General features: G+C 46.4%; 1 protein-coding gene across 2 annotated transcripts in view; it reads right to left on the reverse strand.

Annotated features, from left to right (window-relative positions):
- Positions 1-17,861, reverse strand: part of ATR (ATR serine/threonine kinase) — a 251,380-nt gene that overhangs the window by 2,387 nt on the left and 231,132 nt on the right. For both annotated transcript variants that reach the window (XM_069727562.1, XM_069727561.1), the window contains exon 46: positions 14,673-14,778. In XM_069727562.1, the coding sequence (XP_069583663.1) occupies positions 14,673-14,778 (106 nt within the window). The remainder of the gene's footprint in view (positions 1-14,672; positions 14,779-17,861) is intronic.

The raw sequence follows: 17,861 nt of genomic DNA on the forward strand, positions 1-17,861 counted from the left end.
GGGCGCGTCGCCGCTGCATCGCCGCTGCGTCGCCGACGCAACAGCGACGCACATTAGCGGAACGCTAATGTGAACGTAGCCTAACGCGCTCATTCTTCGGAACGAAAGCAAGGCGGTTGCAGCGGTGACGACCAGGGCGCGTCAGAGGGTAAGTATATCAATATTTTTTATTTTTATTCTTTATTTTACACATGAATATGGATCCCAGGGCCTGAAGGAGAGTTTCCTCTCCTTCAGATCCTGGGATCCATTACAGGATACCTTCCGATATTTGTGTCCCATTGACTTGTATTGGTATCGGATATCGGCGATATCCGATATTTTTCGGATATCGGCCGATACCATCCGATACCGATACTTTCAAATATCGGACGGTATCGCTCAACACTACTAGCAGCTATTTTACCACGAAGGCCTGCTGCACAAAGTCTCCTCTTAACAATTGTTGTAGAGATGTGTCTGCTGCTAGAACTCTGTGTGGCATTGACCTGGTCTCTAATCTGAGCTGCTGTTAACCTGCGATTTCTGAGGCTGGTGACTCGGATAAACCTATCCTCAGAAGCAGAGGTGACTCTTGGTCTTCCTTTCCTGGGGCGGTCCTCATGTGAGCCAGTTTCTTTGTAGTGCTTGATGGTTTTTGCCACTGCACTTGGGGACACTCAAAGTTTTCCCAATTTTTCGGACTGACTGACCTTCATTTCTTAACCCCTCTGTGACCTTGGACGTACTATCCCGTCGAGGTGCCCTGGGCCTATCTGACCCTTGACGGGATAGTACGTCCTGCCCTTTAATGCGATACCGCGACTTAAGTCGCGGTGATCGCATTAAAATTCCGACGCCATCTCACCTGGGTGGAGATGGCCTCGGCATCCAGGGCATTGTCGCCGCCCACCCGCCCTCTCGATCGCTGTGATTGGCTGTTCAATTCTGAACAGCCAATCACAGCCATTCTCATTGTTTCAGCCAATCGGAGCGGCTGAAACAATGAGGTCACAGGCTAGGATCGAGTACCGATGTACTCGATCCTAGGTCCGGTGCCTGGCAACGCCAGGCACCGGCAAGAACACCCCGGATTGGCGCGATCGCCGATCGCATCGATAGCGCCAATCGCAGGGCACCGCGCGGTATTACCGCGCGGTGCCCTGCCGGAACCTGCGTGGATCGGTGCTCTAATAGCACCGATCCTAGGATAGGACACAGTGCAGGCCCAGCAGGGCCTGCAGGAGCCGATTGGCGCGATCGATGTCATTGTCGATCGCGCCAATCACAGGGCGCAGCGGCGATCACGCTGTGACCGCTCTGTGCCCTGCAGGTGACCTGGCTGTGACCTGCCTAGGATGGCGCGAACAGATCCGATCCTAGGCAGGTCACAGCCAGGTCACCAGGAAAGCTCTGATTGGTGGGATCGATGTTATGGTCGATCCCACCAATGACAGGTCACAGCAGCAGCATGACCGCTCTGTGACCTGTCTGTGTCACCTGCCTGACCTGTGTATGACCGCTCTGCAGGGTCCTCATTCTAGCTGAGGATTCCTACAGAGCGGTCATACTGCTGGATCTCCCTGCTGGATTTTGTGCCTGTATCTCCCTGCCGTGCTGGGTATTGTGGTGCCACAGCAGCCTGTAGCACCACAATCCCTGCTAAAGAAAGAAGACAACTAAACGTAAGTTTTATCCCTGATCCCTGCCCAATCCCCGTTCATCCACCCCAATCCCCGTTCATCCACCCCAATCCCCGTTCATCCACCCCAATCCCCCCTTCCCCCTCTTTTTACCCCCTCCACCCCCATTTGTGCCGCCTCCGTGCGCACATTTAGTAGCCGCCGAGCGTTGATTGGTGACGCAGTTCACCGATCAACGCTCGCGCTCGCTTTTTTTCCCTCGCCCCCGTTGCGCCAACTCCGTACACACATTCCGCAGCCGCCAAAGTTTGATAAGTGACGCAGTTCACTTATCAGAGTTTGTGCCTGCCGTTTTCCTTTTTTTTTTTCACCCCCCTTTTGCGCCACCTGACTACAACCGTACGTTTTGATCACTGATCCCTGCCCAATCCCCACTTCCACCCCCATCTCCCTTCCCCCTCTTTTTACCCCCTTTGCACCTCCTTCCGTGCGCCCATTTAACAGCCGCCGAATGTTGATTGGTGACGCAGTTCACCGATCAACGCTCGCGCTCGCTTTTTTTCCCTCACCCCCGTTGCGCCAACTCCGTACACACATTCCGCAGCCGCCAAAGTTTGATAAGTGACGCAGTTCACTTATCAGAGTTTGTGCCTGCCGTTTTCCTTTTTTTTTTTTCACCCCCCTTTTGCGCCACCTGACTACAACCGTACGTTTTGATCACTGATCCCTGCCCAATCCCCACTTCCACCCCCATCTCCCTTCCCCCTCTTTTTACCCCTCTTTGCACCTCCTTCCGTGCGCCCATTTAACAGCCGCCGAACGTTGATTGGTGATGCAGTTCACCGATCAACGCTCGCGCTCGCTTTTTTTCCCTCACCCCCGTTGCGCCAACTCCGTACACACATTCCGCAGCCGCCAAAGTTTGATAAGTGACGCAGTTCACTTATCAGAGTTTGTGCCTGCCGTTTTCCTTTTTTTTTTTTCACCCCCCTTTTGATCACTGATCCCTGCCCAATCCCCACTTCCACCCCCATCTCCCTTCCCCCTCTTTTTACCCCCCTTTGCACCTCCTTCCGTGCGCCCATTTAACAGCCGCCGAGCGTTGATTGGTGACGCAGTTCACCGATCAACTCTCGCGCTCGCTTTTTTCCCTTCAGCCTTTTTGCGCAACCTCCGTACACACATCCCGCAGCCGCCAAACTTTGATAAGTGACGCAGTTCTCTTATCAGAGTTTGTGCCTGCCTTTTTTTTTTTACAGGTTTTTCTTCTCCTTTTAGCATTTTCTTTTCAGATAAGTTTGCACAAATCACTATCCCCCCGCACATACACATACAGTTATCAATAAAGTGCACCCAATCACCATATTCACACAAAAATGTCCCGCTCGTCCCAACAGCGCTATTCATTGGAGGAGGCATATGCTTTCCTTGCCTCCAACACTGATAGCGAGGGAGAGGATCCCACTTTTCTTCACTTTTCTGATTCTTCATCCTCTTCCTCCTCCTCTTCCTCCTCGGGTCCTGCGGAACCACCACGCAGACGCCCCAGGACAGAAGATGAGGCAGCCCCCACCACTCCTGAACCAGCGCTCCCCACTGCGGAACCCACATGGACCTCGCCCCCCGAAAATTACGAGCCACTGATTCCTGATTTTGTGGCAGAATCAGGAATCAAGTTTGACACCACGGGCCTCACAGAAACAGACTTTTTCAAAGTCTTTTTCTCTGAGGATATTATTAACCTCATGGTGGAGCAAACTAATTTGTATGCTCGTCAATTTTTGGAGCAAAACCCCGGTACATCATTTTCCAACTGGTCTCCTGTAGACGCAGTTGAAATGATGCAGTTTTGGGGCCTGGTCCTCCACATGGGGATCGTGAAGAAGCCAGAAATGCGGCAATATTGGAGTGTAGATGTTTTATATAACACTCCAGTATTCCGAATGGCCATGGTTCGGAGACGTTTTGAGGCCATCCATAAATTCCTGCATTATTCCGATAATGCACAGTGTCCCGCACGAGATGACCCCAACTTTGACCGTCTGTTCAAAGTTCGGCCGGTCATCGAACACTTCAACAAAAAGTTTTCTGAAGTGTACGTGCCCAAAAGGGACATCTGCGTGGATGAGTCCTTGGTCCATTTTAAGGGGCGGCTCGGATTCCGTCAATACCTGCCCAACAAAAGGGCCAGGTACGGAATCAAACTCTACAAGCTGTGTGAGAGTGCCTCAGGGTACATCCACAGGTTTAGAGTGTATGAAGGGAAGGACAGCAGGATTGAACCCCCTGAGTGTCCTCCTGTCCTGGGAGTGAGTGGGAAGATCGTGTGGGATTTGGTGCACCCACTGCTGGATAAAGGTTATCACCTCTATACTGATAACTTTTATACCAGCATCCCACTCTACAAATCCCTCTCTGCGCGAGGTACCGCAGCCTGCGGTACTGTGCGCAAAAATCAGAGAGGCCTCCCAAAGACGCTACTTCGGCAGATGCTCAGAAAAGGTGAGAGCAAGGCCCAATGTAGCGACCACCTGCTGGTGGTCAAGTACAAGGACAAGAGGGATGTCCTTCTCTTGACCACCATACATGGTGATGGCAGAGCCCTCAGCACTGTACGGGGTACCTCTACACAGGTCTGCAAACCGGACTGTGTACTGGGCTACAACAAAAGCATGGGGGGGGGGTTGATCTCTCTGATCAACTCCTCCAACCATACAGTGCTTTGAGAAAGGCCAAGGTGTGGTACAAAAAGTTGGCCGTCCACATCGTACAAATGGCAATGCTCAACGCTTTCCTGCTGTTACGATGTGCACGCCACACCGATACGTCGTACCTTCAGTTCCAGGAGGTAGTGGTTAAGGCCCTGATATTTGGTACTCCGGAAGGAGAGGGCCCCAGTACTTCCGGAACTGAAGGTGCTCGTATCGTACCAGGCCAGCATTTTCCGGGGGTGGTCCCGCCAACCGGCAGAAAAGGTAAGCCGCAAAAAAGGTGCCGAGTGTGTTACAAAAGGGGAATACGCAAGGACACCATTTATCAATGCGACACCTGCCCCGAAAAACCTGGCCTGTGTATGAAGGATTGCTTCAGATTGTACCACACCTCCATGCACTACTAATTTACTTTACAAGAAAGCGTACATTAGTTCCAAAAAGGGGGCACATCTAGATAAGTTCCTTGGGGGGGGTCTAGGTTCCAAAATGATGTCACTTGTGTTTTTTTTTTACTGTTTAGGCACATCAGGGGCTCTGCAAACGGAACATGACGACCGCAGACAATTTCTGCATTCCAAAACGTCACAACTTCCCTTTCGAGCCCCAACGTGTGCCTAAACAGTTTTTTCCCACATATGGCGTACCAGCGTAATCAGGACAATTTGGACAACAACTTTTGATGTCCAATTTCTCCTGTTACCTTTGGGAAAATTAAAAATTGGGGACTAAAATATCATTTTTGTGGGAAAAAATAGGATTTTTTATTTTCACGCCTGGGCATTATAAACTTTAGTGAAGCACGTGGGGGTTCAAATTTCTCACCAAACACCTAGATAAGTTCCTTAGGGGGTACAGTTTCCAAAATGGGGTCACTTGTGGGGGGTTTCTACTGTTTAGTCACATCAGGGGCTCTGCAAATGGAACATGATGCCAGCAGAACATTCCATCAAAGTCTGCATTCCAAAACGTCACTACTTCCCTTTCGAGCCCCAACGTGTGCCCAAACAGTAGTTCCTCCCCACATATGGGGTATCAGCGTACTCAGGACAAATTGGACAACAACTTTTGGGTCCAATTTCTCCTGGTACCCTTGGGAAAATTAAAAATTGGGGACTAAAATATCATTTTTGTAGGAAAAAATAGGATTTTTTATTTTCACGCCTGGGCATTATATACTTTAGTGAAGCACGTGGGGGTTCAAAATTCTCACCACACAACTAGATAAGTTCCTTAGAGGGTCTAGTTTCCAAAATGGGGTCACTTGTGGGGGGTTTCCACTGTTTAGGCACATCATGGGCTCTCCAAACGCGACATGGCGTCCGATCTCAATTCCAGCCAAAGTTAGCTTGAAAAAGTCAAACGGCGCTCCTTTCCTTCTGAGCCCTGCCATGCGCCCAAACAGTGGTTCCCCCCAAATATGGGGTATCAGCGTACTCAGGACAAATTGGACAACAACTTTTGGGGTCCAATTTCTCCTTTTACCCTTGAGAAAATAAAAAATTGGGGACTAAACGATCATGTTTGTGGAAAAAAATAGGAATTTTTTTTTTCACGCCCGGGCGTTATAAACTTTCGTGAAGCACTTGGGGGATAAAAGTGCTCATGACACATCTAGATAAGTTCCTTAGGGGGTCTAGTTTCCAAAATGGGGTCACTTGTGGGGGGTTTCCACTGTTTAGGCACATCAGGGGGTCGCCAAACACGACATGGCGTCCGATCTCAATTCCAGCCAAAGTTAGCTTGAAAAAGTCAAACGGCGCTCCTTTCCTTCTGAGCCCTGCCATGCGCCCAAACAGTGGTCCCCCCCCACATATGGGGTATCAGCGTACTCAGGACAAATTGGACAACAACTTTTGGGGTCCAATTTCTCCTTTTACCCTTGAGAAAATAAAAAATTGGGGACTAAACGATCATGTTTGTGGAAAAAATAGGATTTTTTTTTTTCACGCCCGGGCGTTATAAACTTTCGTGAAGCACTTGGGGGATAAAAGTGCTCATGACACATCTAGATAAGTTCCTTAGGGGGTCTAGTTTCCAAAATAGGGTCATTTGTGGGGGGTTTCCACTGTTTAGGCACATCAGGGGGTCGCCAAACGCGACATGGCGTCCGATCTCAATTCCAGCCAAATTTAGCTTGAAAAAGTCAAACGGCGCTCCTTTCCTTCTGAGCCCTGCCATGCGCCCAAAAAGTGGTTCCCCCTCACATGTGGGGTATCAGCGTACTCAGGACAAATTGGATAACAACTTTTGGGGTCCAATTTCTCCTTTTACCCTTGAGGAAATAAAAAATTGGGGACTAAACGATCATGTTTGTGGAAAAAAATAGGAATTTTTTTTTTTCACGCCCGGGCGTTATAAACTTTCGTGAAGCACTTGGGGGATAAAAGTGCTCATGACACATCTAGATAAGTTCCTTAGGGGGTCTAGTTTCCAAAATGGGGTCACTTGTGGGGGGTTTCCACTGTTTAGGCACATCAGGGGGTCGCCAAACACGACATGGCGTCCGATCTCAATTCCAGCCAAAGTTAGCTTGAAAAAGTCAAACGGCGCTCCTTTCCTTCTGAGCCCTGCCATGCGCCCAAACAGTGGTCCCCCCCCCCACATATGGGGTATCAGCGTACTCAGGACAAATTGGACAACAACTTTTGGGGCCCAATTTCTCCTTTTACCCTTGAGAAAATAAAAAATTGGGGACTAAACGATCATGTTTGTGGAGAAAATAGGAATTTTTTTTTTCACGCCCGGGCGTTATAAACTTTTGTGAAGCACTTGGGGGATAAACGTGCTCATGACACATCTAGATAAGTTCCTTAGGGGGTCTAGTTTCCAAAATGGGGTCATTTGTGGGGGGTTTCCACTGTTTAGGCACATCAGGGGGTCGCCAAACGCGACATGGCGTCCGATCTCAATTCCAGCCAAATTTAGCTTGAAAAAGTCAAACGGCGCTCCTTTCCTTCTGAGCCCTGCCATGCGCCCAAACAGTGGTCCCCCCCCATATATGGGGTATCAGCGTACTCAGGACAAATTGGACAACAACTTTTGGGGTCCAATTTCTCCTTTTACCCTTGAGAAAATAAAAAATTGGGGACTAAACGATCATGTTTGTGGAAAAAATAGGATTTTTTTTTTTCACGCCCGGGCGTTATAAACTTTCGTAAAGCACTTGGGGGATAAAAGTGCTCATGACACATCTAGATAAGTTCCTTAGGGGGTCTAGTTTCCAAAATAGGGTCATTTGTGGGGGGTTTCCACTGTTTAGGCACATCAGGGGGTCGCCAAACGCGACATGGCGTCCGATCTCAATTCCAGCCAAATTTAGCTTGAAAAAGTCAAACGGCGCTCCTTTCCTTCTGAGCCCTGCCATGCGCCCAAAAAGTGGTTCCCCCTCACATGTGGGGTATCAACGTACTCAGGATAAATTGGACAACAACTTTTGAGGTCCATTTTCTCTTTTTACCCTTGGGAAATTAAAAAGATTATTGCTGAAAGATCATTTTTGTGACTAAAAAGTAAAATGTTAATTTTTTCCTTCCATGTTGCTTCTGCTGCTGTGAATCACCTGAAGGGTTAATAAACTTCTTGAATGTGGTTTTGAGCACCTTGAGGGGTGCAGTTTTTAGAATGGTGTCGCTTTTGGGTATTTTCTGCCATATAGACCCTTCAAAATGACTTCAAATGTGAGGTGGTCCCTAAAAAAAATGGTTTTGTAAATTTGGTTGTAAAAATGAGAAATTGCTGGTCAAATTTTAACCCTTATAACTTCCTTGAAAAAAAAAGTTTGTTTCAAAAATTGTGCTGATGTAAAGTAGACATGTGGGAAATGTTATTTATTAACTATAATGTGTCACATAACTCTCTGGTTTAACAGAATAAAAATTCAAAGTTGGAAAATTGTGAAATTTTCAAAATTTTCGCCAAATTTCCGTTTTTTTCACAAATAAACGCAAGTTATATCGAAGAAATTTTAGCACTATCATGAAGTACAATATGTTACAAGAAAACAATCTCAGAATCGCTAAGATCCGTTGAAGCGTTTCGGAGTTATAACCTCATAAAGGGACAGTGGTCAGAATTGTAAAAATTGGCCTGGTCATTGACGTGCAAACCACCCTTGGGGGTAAAGGGGTTAAAGTAATGATGGACACTCGTTTTTCTTTACTTAGCTGCTTTTTTCTTGCCATAATACAAATTCTAACAGTCTATTCAGTAGGACTATCAACTGTGTATCCACCAGACTTCTGCACAACACAACTGAAGGTCCCCACCCCATTTATAAGGCAAGAAATCCCATTTATTAAATCTGACAGGGCACACCTGTGAAGTGAAAACCATTCCCGATGACTACCTCTTGAAGCTCATCAAGAGAATGCCAAGAGTGTGCAAAGCAGTTATCAAAGTAAAAGGTGGCTACTTTGAAGAACCTAGAATATAAGACACTAGATGGTGGCCCGATTCTAACGTATCGGGCATTCTAGAATATGTATGTAGTTTATTTATGAAGATTTAAGAATAATGCAATGAATACACAGGATTTTCCGGGTAAAATATATACATTATCAGTGAAGCGGTGTTTGAATTCTGCGCCAGTATCACAGATTGGACGCGGCCGGCCACGACCAATCAGCGAAGCGTGGTTCAAATCCCGGGCCAATTCACGGCCGGACTGCTTCAATATCGCTGATTGCTCACAGCCGGCCGGGCGTGACCAATCAGCAAAGCGTGGTTCAAATCCCGGGCCAATTCGCAGCCGGACTGCGCCTGTCGCTGATTGGTCGTGGGCAGCTGTCGAGACCAATCAGCAACGCGGGATTTCCATTACAAACAGAATTAGACTGTTTACAGAATATAAGTAGATACCCGATGCGTTAGAACTGGGCCACCATCTAGTATTCATATAAACATTGGTGCTTACATTTGTTTTGCCCCATTGGACACACTGCCATTGTTTTTCTCCTGTCTTAATTTTAAGAGTCAAAACTTTATTAGTCATCCATCGCTGTATGACAGCTTGTTTTCTACAGGATGACTTATAATTTTCAAAGACACCATTTATTTTACCATATGATAAACTTAAAAAAGGGGAAAATTTGTATTCTCTCCCTTACACACTGTCCTCCATGTTGTTCTCTCCCTCACAGACTGACCTCCATGTTATTCTCTCCCTCACAGACTGTCCTCCATGTTATTCTTGCCCTCACAGACTGTCCGCCATGTTATGCTCTCCCTCACAGACTGTTCTCCATGTTATTCTCTCCCTCACAGACTGTCCTCCATGTTATTCTCTCCCTCACAGACTGTCCTCCATGTTATTCACTCCCTCACAGACTGTCCTCCATGTTATTCTTGCCCTCACAGACTGTCCTCCATGTTATTCTCACCATCACAGACTGTCCTCCATGTTATTCTTGCCCTCACAGACTGTCCTCCATGTTTTTCTTGCCCTCACAAACTGACCTCTATGTTATTCTTTCTCTCACAGACTGTTCTCCATGTTTTCTCCCTCACAGACTGTCCTCCATGTTATTCTCATATACACACGTCATGGTGATCCCCTGCACACAGTAGACTGTGCACGGGCGATAGCCGCCAGGTGTTGAGCTGACACCCGACACACATCCATTAGTGGTGCCTGCTCACGGCAGTTTAACCCGCTAAATGCTGTGATCGATATATCGATCCAAGCATTTAGAAGGCTGGAAGAGGGAGGGAGCCCCATCTGCCCTCCGATTGGTGTTTCCACAACGTCATCGAAAGGGGCCGATCGTTGCCATGGTGACCAGATGTCATCATGACGACATCCGGGTTACCAGAGTTAGCAAACTTACACCATGCTCAGAGCATGGTGTATCAAGCTTGTATGTCATTGCAACACTAACAATTTATAAAGCAATGCTTTATGAGCAATCAGAGGCAGAGTTAAAAAAGTGAAAGTCACATATACAGACTAAGTAAAGAAGTAAAAAAAAAAAAAATAAATCACAAAATAATAATTCAAAAATATATGAACGACCAGACCTATAAATCGGTTCCACTAGTTAACCCCTTCAGTGAACACTGTGAAACTTTTTAAAATAAAAAACGAGGCAAAAAACAACTTATTATACCGTTGAACAAAAAGTCAAATGAAACGAGATAAAAAAAGATGAATGTAAATAAAGATGTTATTGAGAAATAGTCATCTTGTCCCACAAACAAGCTGCATACAGCTGCACCAGTGGAAAAATAAAAATGTTATAGCTCTCAGAATAAAGCAATGCAAAAATAATTTTTCTCTAAAATAGTTTTTATTGTGTAAAAGCACCAAAAAATAAAAAAAAACTATATAAACGTGGTATCGCTTGGAGTCACCTGAAGAATTAGGCCTGGATCACACATGCGAGAAACATGGCCGAGTCTCGCATGTTAATACCCGACACTGCCGCCTGCATTCCGGAGCGGAGCGTGAGGCTGCATAGCAATACATGGAGCCGCACGTTCCGCTTTTGAGTGACGGCGGCAATGCCGGGGATTAACATGCGAGACTCGGCCGTGTTTCTCGCATGTGTGATCCTTGTCTAAAGCAACCTTATTAATTTTACCAAATGTGGAACGGTATACAAAAAAAAAACAACAACTCCTGAACTGCTGTTTTTTGTTCATTCAGTCTCGGAAAAATCAGAATAGAAAGCAAACAAAAAAGGTCATGTGACCAAAAATGGTACCAATAAAGCGTCAACTTGATCTGCAAATAAAATACCTCACATGATGGTCTTAAGAAATATACAAAAATTATAGCTATCAAAATATGGTGATGCAAAAACTAGTTTTTGAACAAAAAAGCATCTTTTAGTGTGTGACAGCAGCCAAAGAGAAAAAAAAACTGATACAAATCTGGCATCGCTATAATGGCACCGTCCCAAAGAATAAAGTTGTCTAATCACTTATACTGCACGAGACACGACATAAAAAAATAAATAGAACCAATTGTTGGCATACTACTGATTTTTTTCATTCTGTCTCCCAGAGATCGCAGTAAGGCTCTGTGCACATTTATCCTGCGCTCTGCGCTTACACCGGGGTTTCCATGTAAATCTCTGAAATACGTGATTCAGACGGAAACTCTGGCGGAAGATTCCCTATAATGAGGCAGATGAAGGCACTGTGCATGCCATCTGACCTGTGATCCGGCGGTGTCTGTATTTTCAGGATTGCATAAAAGAACGATCCGCCACAATTTTGTGCAGTTCTGAGGAGGACGACAACGCTGAACAGAGGCCAGACGGAGTCCAGACTAACTCGGCTGCCTCATTACAGTGAATGGATCCCTCGGTGGGGGGGGGGGGGGGGAGGGGGGTTTCATCTGAATCCCGTCACTCAGTGATTTAGATGGTAACCCCCAATGTAAGTGCTCAGCGTAGACCGCCAGATAAATGCTATCCCAAACAGTATGTAAAATGTCCCCAATAAAAGCTTCAACTAAATCCATAAAAAAGCAAGTGCCCACTTATGTCCATCGTCTGTTAACCGGGGGTTTCCACGTTACTGGTAGCACAAAGACTCTGAAAAAGTGATATGGCTCTACACCCCCCCCCCCCCCCCCACAAAAAAAATCCAGCAAATTCTGTGCTTCCAAATTCCTCCTCTCGTCTGAGCCCCACAGTGTACCTAAACCACATTTCGCATCCACATGTCTGGCATTTCTGCAGTAATGAGAGTCCGCCTAATTTACATGGGCGTGCCGCCAGAAACATAAGCTGGGAACTACAATCTAAGGCCGGTTTCACACGTCAGTGGCTCCGATACGTGAGGTGACAGTTTCCGCACGTACCGGAGACACTGACTCACGTAGACACATTGAAATCAATGTGTCTCTGCACATGTCAGCGTGTTTTCACGGACCATGTGTCCGTGTGCAAAACACGGAGACATGTCAGTGTTCGTGAGAGCGCACGGATTACACGGACCCATTAAAGTCAATGGGTCCGTGTGCCATGCAGGAGACAGCGCTAGAGTAAGCGCTGTCCCCCCACGTGGTGCTGAAGCCGCCATTCATATCTTCTGTCCAGCAGCGTTTGCTGGAGAGAAGATATGAAAAATCCTTTTTTTTTTTTTTCGTGTTTAAAATAAAGATCCCTGTCGCCACCCCCCTCCCACCCCCTATGCGCCCGCCCGCTGTTAATAAAATACTCACCCGGCTCCCTCGCAGCATCCTGTCCTCGCCGCACCTTCTCCTGTATGAGCGGTCACGTGGGGCCGCTGATTACATAGGGGTGGAGCCGCATATTCATGACTGTAATGGGCGGCCCCACGTGACCGCTCATACAGGAGAAGCTGCGGCCAGGAGAGGACGCTGCGAGGGAGCCGGGTGAGTATTTTATTAACAGCGGGCGGGCGCACAGGGGGTGGGGACAGGGATCTTTATTTTAAACACGAAAAAAAAAAAAAAAAGGGATTTTTCATATCTTCTCTCCAGCAAACGCTGCTAGAGAGAAGATATGAATGGCGGCTTCAGCACCAGATGCAGGGGACAGCGCTCATCTCTAGCGCTGTCTCCTGCACACTGCGTGCGGTACCCAGTCGGCACACGTGTGCCACACTGATGTGTCACATAAACGCACGGACACGGATAATTCCGGTACCGGAATTATCTGGACGTGTGAGACTGGCCTAAGGGTAACTACAATGGTAGTTTGCAATTTTCACTCAGCAACATCCACTGCTGCTTGTTTCTGGAAAACTCCCATGGAGTTAAAATCATCACTACACCTGTAGATAAACTCCCAAAAGCATTAGTTTCCAAAATTGGGTCACTTGAGGGGGGATTCTGCTCTTCTAGCAATTAGGGGCTGTATATTGTGTCCATAATCTATTCTAGGAAAATGTGCTCTCCAGAAGGCAAATGGCACACCCGTCTCTCCAGAGTCTCACAGTATGGCTAAGCAGATATGTACAATCACATATGGGGTATTTCCACATTCAGCAAAAATTGTGGGATACATTTTGGTGTGATATTTTACCCATTTCCCAGCGTGAAAATAAAAAATTTGGGGCTAAAACAAAATTTTGGTGTAAAAATGTAATTTTTCTTCACTGCCAAATGGTATAAAATTCTGTGACACACCAGTGGTATCAACATGATCACTGCACCCCTAGAGACCTGAACCGAACCCAATAGAAAATCTTTGGAAGGAGCAGAAACACACTGTTGCCCAGCGACAGCTCTGAAACCTGAACGATCTGGATGGAGGAGTGGGCCAAAATCCCTACTACACAGTGTGTGCAAACTTGATCAAGAACTGCACTAACCCTGTAATTACAAACAAAGGTTCTATACTAAATCTTAAGTTGTTTTCTATTCTATCAAAAACTTATTTCATGCAATAAAATGCAAATTATTTATGTAAAAATCATATATATTTTTATAAGATTCTGTCTCCCACAGTTGAAGAGTACCTATGATAAAAATGACAGACCACTCCATGCTTTGTAGGTGGGAAAACATGCAAAATCGGCAGTGTATCAAATACTTATTTTCCTCACTGCAAAAAAAAAAAAAGTTATCCAGCTCACTCGTGGGATCAAATCTTTCGGTAGTGCAGGGACATGAGAGCCTGTGTAGGCAGAACAAAGACAACTGATGAGAAAAGGTGACCTCTGCTGCTGGACACCTTTTCTCATCAGTTATTTTCCCAACTGTATGGGGTATCTTCGTACTCAGGAAAAAATTGACCCCAAAATATATTGTGCAATTTTTCATGCTACCCTTCTTAAAAAAAAAAATTGGGGTTAAAAAAATTTTTCACAGCTATACATTATAAACTTCTATGAAGCATTTGGGAGTCAAGGTGCTCAGCACACATCTAGATACATTGCTCGAGGGGTCTAGTTTCCAAAAATGGTGTAACTTTTTGCTTACACAGTTTAGACACATCAGGAACTCTCCAAACGCAACATAGCGTCTGCTAGTTATTCAATCAAATTTCGCATTCAAAAAGTCAAATAGCGTTCCTTCCTTCCCAAACAGTAGTTTTCCCCCACATATGGTGCATCTGCTTGTTTTTTATATTGCAGATTTTCTGCACCCATTAAGTTAAATAGGTTACTTAGATTTTGATCAAAAATAAGTAGGGTAAAAAGCCTCATACATCTACGACTAGACTGAAAAATAAACACGTTATGGCCCCTTGGAAAAAGGGGATGGAAAAAGATGCAAAAATAAGAACTGTCTGGGTAGGGAAAGGGTGAAACTTCTTAATGAGGATGAAACGAGGAGCCGATATCCATTTGATATTTGTTTTATTTCTTCGTCCGGCTAGATTTATCACACAATCACCATGTAACAGAGCCATGCACCCACCTTCTCATTGACAACCTCGCCTGTCTCATTGGCTTGAACTTTACTGCCACCACGAACCGGTTTACTCCATTCCACTAGAGGATCATGCAGGAATGGTTTCAGTACACTGAAAACAAGAGCAAAAACAATATGGAATTTGACAATGTTATTCTTTAACCTCTTTCTGACGTCGGACAGCATAGTATGTCTGACTTCAGAAGCCCCGCTGATACGTGCCCACAATAGGCGCGGGTGGAATCGCGATCCACCCTTGCCTCTTAACTAGTTAAATGCCGCTGTCAAACTCTGACAGTGGCATTTAATGGACGCTTCCAGCCATCGGGACAGAAATATGAGCACCAATCACCCCCCCCCCCCCCCCCCCCCGGTTACGTGATCGGGGGTCAGCGGTGCGTCGGCATTGATAACCAGAGGTCTCCTTGAGACCTCTTTGGTTGTTGATGCCAGATTGTTATGAGCGCCACCCTGTGGCTGGCGCTCATAGCAGTGCTATAATTCTACTACATAGGGGCGATCTGAGCATCTCCTCTATGTAGCAGAAGCGATTGAGTTATGGCAGCTCAATCGCCTCTGGCTACTGAAGCATGCCGAAAAATAGCAAAAAGGGCAGGAGATGCTTATCTACCTGGGCCTCCAAACAAATGCACTATCAGGATGCAGTGGAACCATGTGGTTTAAGATGGCGGCAACACAGGTGCAGAAATACCGATGAGGCAGCCACTCACAACCTACCAAATTAATGGAGGGGGTGGCTGCTTGGCATATAACTGCACATTAGAGACTTGTATGTGGTGCTGAGTTTTTGGAGGATCTCTGAATCCTCTTTTTGTGCTAGCATTTCTATTGAAGCATGCCAAAACTAAAAAAAAAAAAAGTGTTTAAAAATATGAAAAAAAAAAAAAAAAAAGTTCAAATCACCCCCCTTTCGCCCCATTCAAAATAAAACAATAAAAATAAAATCAAACCTACACATATTTGGTATCGTCGCGTTCAGAATCGCCCGATCTATCAATAAAAAAAAGGATTAACCTGATCCCTAAACAGCGTAGCGATAAAAAAATCGAAACGCCAGAATTACCTTATTTGGTCGCCACGACATTGCATTAAAATGCAATAAGGGGAGATCAAAAGAACGTATCTGCACTAACATGGTATCATTAAAAACATCAGCTCGGCATGCAAAAAATAAGCCCTCACCCAACCCTAGATCATGAAAAATGGAGACGCTACGGGTATCGGAAAATTGCGCAATTTCTTTTTCAGAAAATTTGGGAATTTATTTTCACTACTTATATAAAAAAAGAACCTAGACATGTTTGGTGTCTATGAACTCGTAGTGACCCGGAGAATCATAATGGCAGGTCAGTGTTAGCATTTAGTGAACCTAGCAAAAAAGTCAAACAAAAAACAAGTGTGGGATTGCACTTTTTTTGCAAGTTTGCGGCACTTGGAATTTTTTTTCCTGTTTTCGAGTACACAACATGCTAAAACCAATTATGTCGTTCAAAAATACAACTTGCCCCGCAAAAAATAAGCCCTCACATGGCCATACTGACAGAAAAATAATATATATATATATATATATATATATATATATATATATATATATATATATATATATATATATATATATATATATATATATATATATATATAATCTCTCCTTCGCCTCATTGAGGGACACAGGACCATGGGTGTATGCTGCTGCCACTAGGAGGCTGACACTAAGTGAATATAACAAAATTAAGCCCTCTTCTGCAGTATACACCAACCACTGGCTCCAGCCGAATCAGTTCATGTTTAGTGTCTGTGGGGGGCTGATCTTCAGACCACAATTTTTTATTTTTACTTTTTATTCTTTATTCCTTACAATGGATTAAAGTGGGCAACAGATCCCTTCATGGTTCCGATGTCCCCAAACTAACAGGCGGGAACATGCAGTGTCGCCTCCACGTACCCTCTCCTGCACCGTTAAAAGGTATGCATGAGCTTCTTTAGGGGCGACGGTACCCTTCAGGGTTCCGATCTCCCCACACCAACAACGGACGAGAACATGGAGTGTCACCTCCATGTACCCTCTTCTGAACCAGGCTTATTTCAGTCGGATCAACAGCCCTGCTCCATCCTAAGGGAGTCAACCCCCTAGGATGTCCAGAGGCAGTTATGGTGTTCGCGCTGCCCACACTGCATCACCACTGACAATCAGCAGCTATGGAAGGAGGCGGTCAGTCCCTCTCCACCTCCCGGACAACGGGATAGTGGATGGAGGGTTCCTGGCACCGTCCACATTGCAACAACGCTGAAGCCCAGCCATCCGCGGTGGCATCATACAGTGACGCGCACCACTGGTAAGAGAAGCCAGGTCGGCGGTGGGCACCAGCAGTAGATTCTCAGTACGAGCGCCTGTCATATGTGGGAGTGAAAAATGGGCCTTGTGTGGGGCAGCATCGGTGTCTGGGAAGATTTATGTGCACAGTGTGTCTGGGCCCTACACGTGGTGAGCAGCCCCCAGCGCAAACATGACTCACAAATGCCTGTGGGATTCTTTCTCAGAGCTCCTCTGATTGTGTCTGGCTGCAGTGCCCTCCCCCGTGGCTTCCCCCTACCTCGGGTAACGCTCCTGCCGGCCGTAGAAGTTTAGGCCCCGGCTTGGGCCTATACACGGAGCATTCCGAGGTCCGTGCACTGGATGACACTGTGCCCGTAGCCCTGCCACCCGAACTGGCACGTCTTGCTCTGCCAGACTTCCGCATGCCACAACTCCCGGGGGCCATCGTTATCCACCCGACCGGCTTTCCTCAGATGGCGCGGTGCCAATGAAATCCCAGTGGCAGTCTTGAAGGGGCACAGCAGACCGGCAGCACTCTCGGCAACAGGACTTGGGTAAGAGCCCTGAGCATGCAATGCCCTCTGGCAACGAATGGATTGATCAGATTGGCTCTCCCAGGGCCCGATCTGCCACCAGGGCCCTGTGCTTGCCGGCCTGGCCATTGGATCCTCGGTCCTAAACCGAGTAGGGTTCTCCCGGGAGGTGGTTTCCTCTATGTTTTCGTGCTCAAAAACCGGCATCGGGGCGCATTTATCGGAGCACATTTTTCACACCTGGAAAGCATTTTTCGCAGGGTGCAGGGATCGCCGTCGTTTGCCCCCTGCCTTCTACGTTCTGACCTTATCGGTTTTACTTCAGTG

Source organism: Ranitomeya imitator, chromosome 5, assembly GCF_032444005.1.
Source record: "Ranitomeya imitator isolate aRanImi1 chromosome 5, aRanImi1.pri, whole genome shotgun sequence".
NCBI lineage: Eukaryota > Metazoa > Chordata > Amphibia > Anura > Dendrobatidae > Ranitomeya > Ranitomeya imitator.